The 11412-nt window shown below is 40.7% G+C and overlaps 1 protein-coding gene across 4 annotated transcripts in view; it reads right to left on the bottom strand.

The window, feature by feature from the left end:
- Positions 1 to 1582: 1582 nt before the first annotated feature.
- Positions 1583 to 11412, bottom strand: part of LOC141270996 (keratin, type I cytoskeletal 13-like) — a 33894-nt gene continuing 24064 nt past the window's right edge. For 2 of the 4 annotated variants that reach the window (XM_073681095.1, XM_073681096.1), the window contains exons 7-9: positions 10574 to 10794; positions 3833 to 3885; positions 1584 to 1874 (exon numbers count right to left, since the gene is read on the bottom strand). In XM_073681095.1, the coding sequence (XP_073537196.1) occupies positions 1768 to 1874; positions 3833 to 3885; positions 10574 to 10794 (381 nt within the window). In that variant the 3' untranslated portion in view covers positions 1584 to 1767. Of the gene's footprint in view, positions 1875 to 3832; positions 3886 to 10573; positions 10795 to 11412 lie in introns of all 4 variants that reach the window. The other 2 variants (XM_073681092.1, XM_073681093.1) reach the window with 2 other exon arrangements.

Here is an 11412-nt window from a genome sequence, read left to right as displayed (position 1 = left end):
CCAAGCTTACTATAGTGATCAATTGTAATGTCCGGTCAGCCCTATATACAGTTGTACAATACAATACAATCGTATTGCATGAACCTAACATTCCCAGTATGTCATTAACAATGGTAAGGAGATGCTGGGAGTTGTTGTTATCAGTCATTATCAGACTGCAGACTATACAGGAGCCACAGTACTGATGAGATGTAGTCAGTATCACAAATAAACATTTATATCCAAGTACCTTATAGATGACATCAACTGTTATTGGAGTCATTCTCCTTTTCTTCTCCATCTTGTGCAGACGCCATGATGACTTTTCATGTCCATAGCTCATCTCTGCAGACTTCAGTCTTCTCCGGTCTTCTGCAGCACTTCCTGACATGGTGGCCTAAAAAATAACAGTGTAATTATAATGCTTCTGAATAAAAATATCTGCCCTTTGCTGTGCCCCTGAATAATTGCTCCTCACTGTGCTCGCTGGACAAAATACACACCCTCCACTCATCTCGAACTCCCCCTCCTCGGCATACTGTCCTCTCCTTGTTGTGGCCTCACACTGTCCTCCCATGCTGCCCCTTTTCTATACTGACTCTCATACCCAATTTTTTATACTGTGCCCCCTCGCACTTTTGTCCCTCTGTACTGTCTCCTCACACTGTTCCCCTAGATACTGTCCCCAAACACTTTTCTCCTGCCATACTGTCCTCTCACACTTTCCTCCTACCATACACTTATCTTCGTCTCCTCACACATTTCCTCCTCCCTCCCCACACTATCTCTTCACACATTTACACCCTCCCCATACTGTCTCCTTTCACATCTCCCCCTGCTCCATACTGTCTCCTCATACATTTCCCTCCTCCTTGCTACCCATATTGTCTCTTGGCACATTCCCCACTCCGCTCCCCATACTGTCTCTTCACCCATTCCCTCCCTCCCTCTCCCCATACTGACTCCTCACACATTTCCCTTCCCTCTCGTGCACCCCATACTGTCTCCCAAAACATTCTTCTCCCACCGCTCGCTATACTGTCTCCCATACTGTCACCTCACAATAAATTACAGAAATTATATTACTATAAATCTTCAGTTTCTTCAGTTCCATTGGAGCGTTTACTGTATTGACGTTCACCACATATGCGGTGCAGGAGAGCGATGTCAGCAGCATGATCAAATGACCTGATTACACTTCTGATGCAGTCCTGACCCGGAAGTTCCAGCGATCAGGGTTTCAATTGTACTCTTGCCAGAAAGACGAGAATACAATTGAATACTGGGACCTGGCATTTACACCTCAATAGCCAAATCCTGCCCCGCCTTCCTGCCTAGATACGCCACTGATGTCTATTGATCCTGTGATCTCTATAATTCCACAACTGCTCCTTCTTGGTGTTGCAGTTTCAATGTTGAGTAGTGTAGGTTCTCCAGCATTGATGAAGGTGAATGCAAGCAATTTCCTGAAAAAAGGCAAAATGTGTGTACCATTTTCTATATTAGTTTACCAAGCCCTCTGTCTTCTCAGTATGATCCTGAAGATAATATCTGATAGTGACCAGACGCTAAATAATGATTTAGCACTTCACCGTGTTAAACAGAGTGTGGTTTATTCTTGCATCTTTACAAGTAAAGTTTCAGCTCTTCATTGGAGACATATTTAAGCTATGAGATTTTTAGCAGAAATCTTTTGTATTCCTATCATAATTGCTTGCAAAGATAAATGACAGTTAAATATTAAATCAATAAATTAATTTATTAACCCTTTAGTGCAAGGAACAGGTACTAATTTGACTGGAGAAATTGTGATCCACGTTTTGGGTATCCACTGCCTGGAACTGGTGAGTTTTTGGTGATTACGGACGTTGATTCTGAAACCAAAAACAGAAACACTGAAAACGTCAATGATGCAACTGTGTCCTGATCTGGGCATGGTATTATAACAATGTACATAACAGAGAGGCAATTTTAAACTACTGTCTGATTATATGGTACTTTCTACTTGCGGCCTCCTCCAATGTAACCCTACACTCCTTCTCCATTACTAGGTGATTGAAGTCAATGGGGAAATGGAACTGTGGGAGTGCTCTATACTGAAAATGAAGCCTGAGACTCATTCATACCAGCTTATAGATCCTTATTCATATGTCATTCTGATGTGTGAGAAGAAAGGGTCTGATTTTTCTTTTTTCAGAAACACCACCATCTTTGTCTATAGTTTATGTCTGGCTTTGCAGCTCAACCCAATGCCCAGCGTTGTACTGTTTCTAGAAAAAAAAAAAATCAGACCTTAAAGGAAACCTGTCACATACTCACTAAATGCAGTCTGATCTGTAGGCAGTCTGTTTTAGAGCAGGAAGAGCAGAACAGATTAATATAAAACTTAGGAGTCCTCCATAGTGAAAATATATGAACACCAGAGGCAGCTGAGGGGCCATGGCAGAGATGAAGACCCTACCCACAGTTCTGCACCGATGCACGAACAGCTTATTGCACCCAAACTTCTAATGATGATTAAAGAACAACCAGGCTGAGGATTAATACACTAAATCTATTTATCTATTAAATCAGTAGAACAGCACCTTTATGCCCATACCTTTAATTCAACATGCCTGATCCTGATAACAGGCTCTCTTTAAATGCAGGTTAGAATTAGATAAGAAAAAAATGCATTCTCTTTGTTTCTTCTGTTAAAAAAAACTATTCTTTAATTATCTTCATGCAACATGAAAGCATGTAATATGGTTGACGCGCTTCGGACAATGCAGATTTAAATTATAGACACAATCTTAACTAGCACTATTATTATTTTTATTATTATTATTATTGTTTTTCTCTATAGGTTTTATAGTAATTTACCCTTCCACCCCCATGATTAAAAAATAGGAATGTCACAAGTGGGAATGTTCTCTTTAGTTTTAGTACAGAAAGCCTTTCAGTACATGGCTATGAGTGAGCTCAAACATTGTCCAAAATGCATCAGCGATTTTAGATGTCTATCATGTCGCATGAAAATAAAATAAAGGACAGATTCTTTAAGAACCGGCATTTTCTTGTCTTATTAATCAGATTCATGGACATCCGATGCTAGGCGTCTCCACTGAGCATGGGTCAGGGAGCGCACTCAATAGATTAACTTGTGGCCGGCACTTCCACTGATCAGCTCTTTGCAGCTAATGAGTAGATATCAATGTCATAAGCCTGGACAAGCGCCTTATGTGAATAGTAATAATAAGATTAAAGACCCAGAGGAGGGCAGTGTTACAGACAGGTGAGTATAATTGTTCTTTATTTTTAACCCCTTCTTGTCCCTATGAAGACTCCAGCAAAATGGTGACGGGCTGCCTCCATTTTGCTAGATTTGTACAATGAAATCCTGGAAAATTCAGATTCTAGTAAATCTGAGTTTTTCGCAAAATTTGCAATGAATTTGTTCCGAAAAGATTCACTTATCTCTACTCACAATCTTTGGAAAATCTGCACAATATTTACTTTAACCAATACCTCAACCGAGAATATAGTGGTGTAGTTACAGTGACTCATTTTTCAGTGAAAGGGAAAAGTAAGAAGGAAACAGAAAAAATTAAAAGTTAAAGAGGCTGTCCTGGATTAGAAAAAAGTCATCTGGTATTGCAGTTCTTCCCAATTCACAACTTGGATCTATTCCTTGTTTTAGTACTTCTAATGTAGCTCACATTTAATTACATCTCCACGGGTTACCTAAAATGTTCTTAATTTTTATTATCTGACAACAAATTATGTAAAAAGTTAAACATTTCACATAATCACTATTCTCATCCAATTTTTTATACAGCCTGTCATTGTATTGAAAATAACATAATAAACTTACTTTGCCTGTCGTTTGTAATGTCATAAGGTTGCTCGTGGAGTAAGTCTTCCATCCTACATGAAAAAAAGAGAGTATAAAAATATGTTAGAAGGGAAAAAAAATTAGTTAAAAAAAAATAGAACAATCACAACAAGAAAGAGGTCATCATAGTTTTTAGAAAGATAGTAAAAAGTGTATTGCTCCTAAAACACGCAAGAGAGCCCCTAGGCATGGGGAGGGAGGAGGGGGGACAAATGTACAAATGTATTTCATGCATCTGACCCAGCCCAGCCTATACTTTACAAAACAAATTTACATAATAGACAAAGACAACACAACACAAGTAAACAAAAAATGCAGTTTTAAAATAAAGGTCTTTATTATTAAGAGAAAAATAAATCCATACCTACAGGGCCCTGTGTGAGAAAGTGATTCCCCCCCGCCCCTTAAAACATAAATTAGCTGTGGTTTATCACATCTTTGGGAAGCTGAGTTCAATTTCCCTAGCCCCACACAGGCCTGATTACTGTCACACCTGTTCTCAATCAAGAAATCACTTAAATAAGACCGGCCTGACAAAGTGAAGAAGGCCAAAAGATCCTCAAAAGCTAGAGAACATGATGAGATCCTAACAAATTCAGGAACAAATGAGAAACAAAGTAATTGAGATCTATCAGTCTGGAAAAGTCCCCTGATCTGTAGATCATTGAAAATCTGTGTGTGACATGCAGAAGTAGTGCTGTTGCAGAGTGTGACATGCAGAAGTAGTGCTGTTGCAGAGTGTGACATGCAGAAGTAGTGCTGTTGCAGAGTGTGACATGCAGAAGTAGTGCTGTTGCAGAGTGTGACATGCAGATGTAGTGCTGTTGCTTTAAAAGCATTCAGCAACTATTAGAAGTAACACAAGCACGAGACAGGAAGTGTTGTGCTCCAGAAGCATCCAGCAACTAGAGGGGTTAACACAGTCACAGGAGAAGGGGAGTGTTTTAGCAGAGCCCCAGGGGGATGGTGGGGAAGTTGTGTACTGTCTGTCTGGAGCCGAAGAGAAAGGTGGTGTGTGTGTTCTGCATCTGACAGAAGTGCCCCTGCAAGTGAAAAGGATTCAAGTCAGGAATGAAGCTAAGCACAGGTCAGGTAGAGTTCCTGAACTAGCAGTGCAGAGTATTGTCAAGCAGAAAGATAAGGACTGTAAGAAATGGTGTCACAGGGATCATCTCCCTCAGCAAACCCTTCCCCCCTCCTCCATCTCACTGTGCTGTAAAGAATGCTGTGTTCATTAATGTGGATTTTCATTAGAACTGTGCTGTCCTGTACTACTGGGAAGACTGTGAACTGCTGTGCTGCTAAGGAAACTGTACTGTTTGTCACTGGAGCCTGTTGCTCATAAGACTTAACTTGCACTGGCTGTGCGGCTTCTTATTAAATGCTACTGTTCTACTGTTTATGAGGACTCTTGTCAAGTGTGTCTGGTCAGCAAGTGAAACAATCTACGTGTCTGTGCCTGAGGGCCAATACCCCTGTGTGCCTGAGAGAAGCTGCAGCACATGGTCTATGGTCGCCCTGAGTAACGGTTCCCCCAGGATTCCAAAGAATTCATGTAACCTGTCTCACCCCTATCTGAACCTAGCGGCATGCGTGTAACATGTGGCTAGAACTCAAAATAGGAGTGCATGCAAGACGATCAGGAATCTCACAGAACTGGAAGAATTTTCCAAGAAAGAATGGATGAAAATCCCTCAAACAAGAATTGAAAGACTTTTGGCCGGCTAGAAAAAACGTTTATGAGCCATGATAGTTTCAAAAAGGGGGTGCTACTAGCTACTATCTATGCACGGTGCCCAAACATTTGCATCGGCCCATTTTGCTTTTTGTAATTTTTCAAATGTAAAAAATTACAATATTTTTTTTTGCCTAAAATACAAAGGAAATGTGTCATCTTTAACTTTAGGCCTTTTAGAGATCAACTTGCTTAACTGTTCACAATAACAGCAATTTTTAGAGATCAATTCATCTTCAACTTGCTTAACTGTTCACAATAACAGCAATTTTGACCAGGGGTGACCAAACTTTTACATGCCACTCTATTTTGGTGGCATGGGTAGAAACTGAAAACAAAGTGTGGGTTCTTTTATTAGAATCATTAGCCTCATCCTCTGACTACATCGGAAGCTACAGAGGTGGAAATACCATTAATGCAACCTGTGTAGTCGCACAGGGGCCCCAGAGGTAAGGGGGCTCATCTTCATCTGCAAAGCATGGAGCATTCTGAATTATAATAATTATACTATTGGAAAAGGGCCCATATATTATTCTTGCACAGTGGCCACCTTCTGTCTGAGTCTGCTACTGGACAACATTACCACTTGTACTGACCTAATGACAGATCTGCATGGGGATTTCTTTCCGAGTCCCCATCATGCCACACTAGTGTAAACACACACACATTTATATGCATATAAATTGGGCACAATAAAATAAAATGTGCACATACTAATACATTATACCCAGCATTTATACATTACACATGCATATGCATACTACACCCATGCACACAAGCTTACAAAAGATACACAAGTACACATAATACATACTGTACATATACACAAGGACTTTTTTTGTGATGCATTTTTCACACTATTTGATTTATTTTGTTTATTCATTTATAGATCCAACAGCCATACCTTTCTTATAATGTAAGGTTCACTATATGATGTCTTGTTTTATTGTGAAACATGAAACAAGATGTAATTTTGATGTGCTCTATTGCCAAACAAATATACACAGCGTTACAATTGTATTAACATTTTTACATTTTTATTAATGTAGTGGAGAAACAGTCATTGTATCTCTATGTGCCAGTGCAATATGCATGTAAAGAAGTAGAATACAATTTAGCTCTTTAGGCAGAAAAAACATCTCCACTTCTCAGCAGGACAACCTGTGGCTTACAGCTAAAGCTAAAGACACAGACGGCACTTCTTGAACTGGCCACGTTGTACATGCAATGACTAAACCACATTTCTTGCTGAATATGGTTCTTCTTTATCACATCTTCCAACCACATGATCATGGCATACCTTTCTATTTCATTGCATGCCTAGAGTATTTGGTGAAATATCTCCTAGCCTCAGCATCAGACATGTCCAGGGTAGGGCACGTTTGAGTCTGATGCTTAGTCATGCTCGGTAACAATATTTTTTAATGGAATTATCAGGTGCGTATTTAGGGAGGGCAGGCAGGGCATTTTCCCAAGATGCAGAAGGCATAGGGGCGCCATCAGGCCGTCTGATGCAGCGGTCTAAGGTGTCTCCCTGGGGGCTGCATTTTTCCACCCCCTGAAGTGGGAGTCGGCCTTTCTCTGAGTCGTTTGTCAAGCTGACAGCCAGCTTAGAAAAGGTGCAGCATGCCGGCTCCCAGTGATCAATTGTACTCACTTCTTTTAGGTGCGAGTACAATTGAAGCACTGACTTCGGCCCTTCCGGGGCAGGGTGCCGTGAGCTGCTTGATTAGGTCATGTGATCACACTGTTGACATCACTCCTCAGCGCCGCATAGATGGGAGAAGTTTGGTGTGGTAACTGCTCCAAATGAGCTGAAGACATCGAAAATTTATTGTAATTAAGGGAAGGAGGAAGAAATTTGAGTACACAGTATGGGGAGGGAGGTTGGGGGGAATGAATGTGGACACAGTATGGGGAGCAAAGGGAGATTTGTGTGTGACAGCTCCGGAAGATGGAGGCCTGGAGACAACGGAGGCCTGCGGCCTACAGACACCAGCACATTGAGACTAAGACATGATTTTTCTGCTAAGTGCCAGAGTATCATGAAGCAGCAGCTCGCCCACGACTACCGCCTTTCGACACGTTACATCTGTACTGATGGATGTTATACAGATGTATTTCTATACTGCTGGTGGTTCTCATAATGAATTTCTGTACTGCTGTGGGTTCTGATGATGAATTTCTGTACTGCTGTTGGTTCTGGTATTGTATTTCTGTACTGATGAAGATTGTGATGCTGTGTTTCTGCTCTGATGGGGGTTCTAGTGATGTATTTATGTACTGCTCATGGTTCTGGTGATGGATTCTTGTGCTGTTATTGGTTCTGATCCTGTACGCATGTAACAATTCATAACTTGTAAGATTACGTGATACATGGCTATGTTAATAAAGTGTTGTGCCATCTGACAAGTTAAGGGTTACTATGTGTCTATTTATGTTAGGAACTGTAAAGGGACAGCCGTGGCGGTCACGTAGATCCCACAGCTGCCACCAGTTTGTCATGGATAACAGCCGGGGGGGTTGCGTAAATCCCATTGCTGCCACCAGTTTATCAGGGGAATGCAACTCCACTGCCTCCAGTCCTCAGGACAATTATGCAATTGATATATAATTCCACATGTGTTAATTCATAGTTTTGATGCCTTCAGTGTGAATGTACAATTTTCATAGTCATGAAAATACAGAAAAATCTTTAAATGAGAAGGTGTGTCCAAACTTTTGGTCTGTACTGTACCTCCAATTCCAATGCATGGAATATATAAGAACTACTAGCTGCCACCACCAATCGTTTATACAGGCTGATTGGACACCCATTTCAGGTAGGGTATATCTTCAGGGGTGCGGTTTACAGAGCAAAAGGAACAGAGCTATTCAGTTTTATATTTCTAATCCGGAAAGGTAGGTAATGTTTATAAAAAAATATACAAAGAGATATAAAATGGGAACAAACAATACGATATATACACAATTACATGAAATAAAAGATATAACAAAAGAAAATAACTAAATCTGATGTCAAAGAAATGGCTCAGAGCTTAGCGGAGGGAGGTATTCCTTCAGAAAATGGACAGAACCCACAGCTAGCTGTACCTTTCAGGACTGACAAAATACACAAACCTAAATTCTGCTTTTTATTAGATCCAGGTTATGCCCAGAAACCTCCCCTTGGTCAGCTCATGTGGGGGCTGGTTATGGGATGTATTAGGCATTTTAGAATTTTATGAAATCCCCAACCTACAGGATATCTTTACAACTGGATGTCCCTGTTGGTAGATATTGTCGGCATATTTCTTATCACAACTTTACCTGTCTATAGGAACCAAAACAAATAAAGGTCTGACCTTTATTAATTTGGAGGGGTTAGAATAGCGTTATGGTGATGCGAATGAATGTGTTATGTTTGTCCCTTCGCTACGACACCAAAAATATATCACCCATAAATTTTGGATCAATGCAAACCTCAATATTCATCAATGACCACTGGTTCCAAAACGTCTCAGAACCGTGCTTTGATCAGAGATGCCTCCCCATCTCTGCATAAATAAATAAATCTGGTGTATGTTTCTCGGAGCAAATATCCTCTTGTAATTACCTGGTTACTGCAGTAGGACCCTAGTTCAATGGAGGTTGACATGTCAGTCCTCTCTCACTTTTCCAGTTACAATTCGCTTCTCTCTTTCCCAGCAACAATTAATCCCATATGTTCAATGTAAGGGTGAAAGGGTGATATGTCCCCTCTCCGGAGATGTCTGTATAGATTTTTAATTTTTATATAGGACAGGAGCATTAAAGAGGTTGTCCAAGTTTCTGATGAGTTTGTAGTCACTCCATGTGACTAAAGACTTCTGAATACTCACTGTGAGCACTGCACACTGTCAGGATTTTCTGCCGTTGGCGGTGAGAGTGGAAGGTCATGAAACCGAATGTATGTGATTTGTATATATAAATCGCATACTTGTGCTCACATGACCATCCACTCTTGCCAATGGCAAGGGAGAATGCTAAAAGTGGGCAGTGCGTGCGCTGTGAGAATTCAGAAGCCTTTAGTTACCTAAAGTGACTGCAGACTTTCATCTCAAACTTGGACAAGCCCTTTAAAGGGAATCTGTCACCACATTTGACCTATCTAAACTATTAACTTGGGCATACAGGTTATAGACTGCTGAGAAAAGTCCTCTCTGTATGCCTCATATCAGATGCCTTGTTGTGGATAAATCATCTTTTATCTCTTTATATTAATGACCTCTTCCAGGCTCTGGGAAAGACGCTGTCTGGATGATAACTCTGCCTCCAGAGATTATTGAAGGGGGGGTTACCCGTGTGATGTGTGATGGCCGCTCTCTGCTCTCCTGATCTCACTGCAGAGCTGTGTGTGATTATACCTGACACATCTGTAGGTTCCTCTCAGCCTCCAGCTCACAGGCAGACAGGGTTGTAATATTTTTACAATACAGCAGAGCTCAGAGAGCTGCAAAAAATGTGTTTGCAAGAAGACAAATTCCATTTCTCCTGTTCTGTGTTAGTTACTTGTCTCACACTGGTAACTCCCCCTTCATGTAAAATAATCTCTGGAGGTGGAGTTTTCTTCAAAGTAACATCCACCCCATAGCCTGGAAGAGGTCATTTATATAAAGTGCTAAGAGATGATTTCTCAACAACAAGGCATCTGATATGAGACATACAGGTATCCCTCTTAGGCCATGGCCCCACTATCAGTATTCGGTCAGTATTTTTTCTCAGGAGTGGGAGACAAAACCAGGAGTGGGTGATAAATGCAGAATTGGTGACTTGTTTCTATTATACCTTTTCTCTGATTGTTCCTCACCTGGTTTTGGCTCCCACTCCTGAGAAAAAATACTAACCGAATACTGACCAAATACTGACAATGGGGCCCCGGCCTTACGAAACATCTCACCACAACAGATGGGCTAGAGTAAAAAAAATATAGGTACACCTAAATTCGAATTTTGCCATTGTCCTACCTGTTCTCCTCCTGATCCATCAACAGAGCATACGTCCGTATTTCCATTTCAAGGAGATCTTTCAGGTAGCACAATAACCTACTGTCAGATGCCAATCTATCAGCTTCAGTTTTCAGCATAGACAACTCATCTTCTTTCTTCGCCACCATTTCCTGGATATTCTGCAGCTGGTTATCATAGCCGGATATAGTCTCATACAGAGCTCCCTCCTGAGCAGAGGTCTACAATAAATATAAAAGGAAATTATTACAAAGAGTCTAATCTGAAGTTTAGGAAAATGCTTCCTCCTCCAATTCCTTGAACATTGTAAATGCATTTGGACATTACATAATACTGTTATAGCATGAATGACATATATTGCAAATGAAAAGATAATTTTCATAGGTTACATAGTTAATAAGGTTAAAAAAAGACAGCGCTCCATCATGCCAATCCGAACTAATTACTTACTAGGCTCTTACATGTGAAGTGAAAGTGTGAACATCTTCATCAACACTTTCTACTACTGAAATTCAGTATTCAGTACATTATGTGGAACCTCATGACCAATCCTACCCCATTGGTAAACTGGTGCCCCATTGGTAAACTTGGAATAGGGTCTTACTATGTTATACCCATCTTTATCAGCATGTGAGTTCAGGACATAAAATGTGTGTAATTGATTCTCTGCCATGTTACTTTGGTTCACTTCTTTGGTCTCTCTTGCCCCTTCCACCATCCAGTCATAACTAACTAGTTGGTTGCTGTAGCTGATGGACCCCAGCATCCCTGACTATTCTCATGCTATAGACATCCCAAACAAATTCCAGCACTGGCACTTAGCCCCCCTGTTTGATTGA

The sequence above is a fragment of the Phyllobates terribilis genome, unplaced genomic scaffold (assembly GCF_046119375.1).
Source record: "Phyllobates terribilis strain yellow unplaced genomic scaffold, ASM4611937v1 Scaffold_5__5_contigs__length_657084704, whole genome shotgun sequence".
NCBI classification, from domain to species: Eukaryota; Metazoa; Chordata; class Amphibia; order Anura; family Dendrobatidae; genus Phyllobates; species Phyllobates terribilis.
The sequence above is the reverse complement of the archived record's forward strand: the minus strand, read 5'-3'. Positions and strand labels throughout refer to the sequence as shown.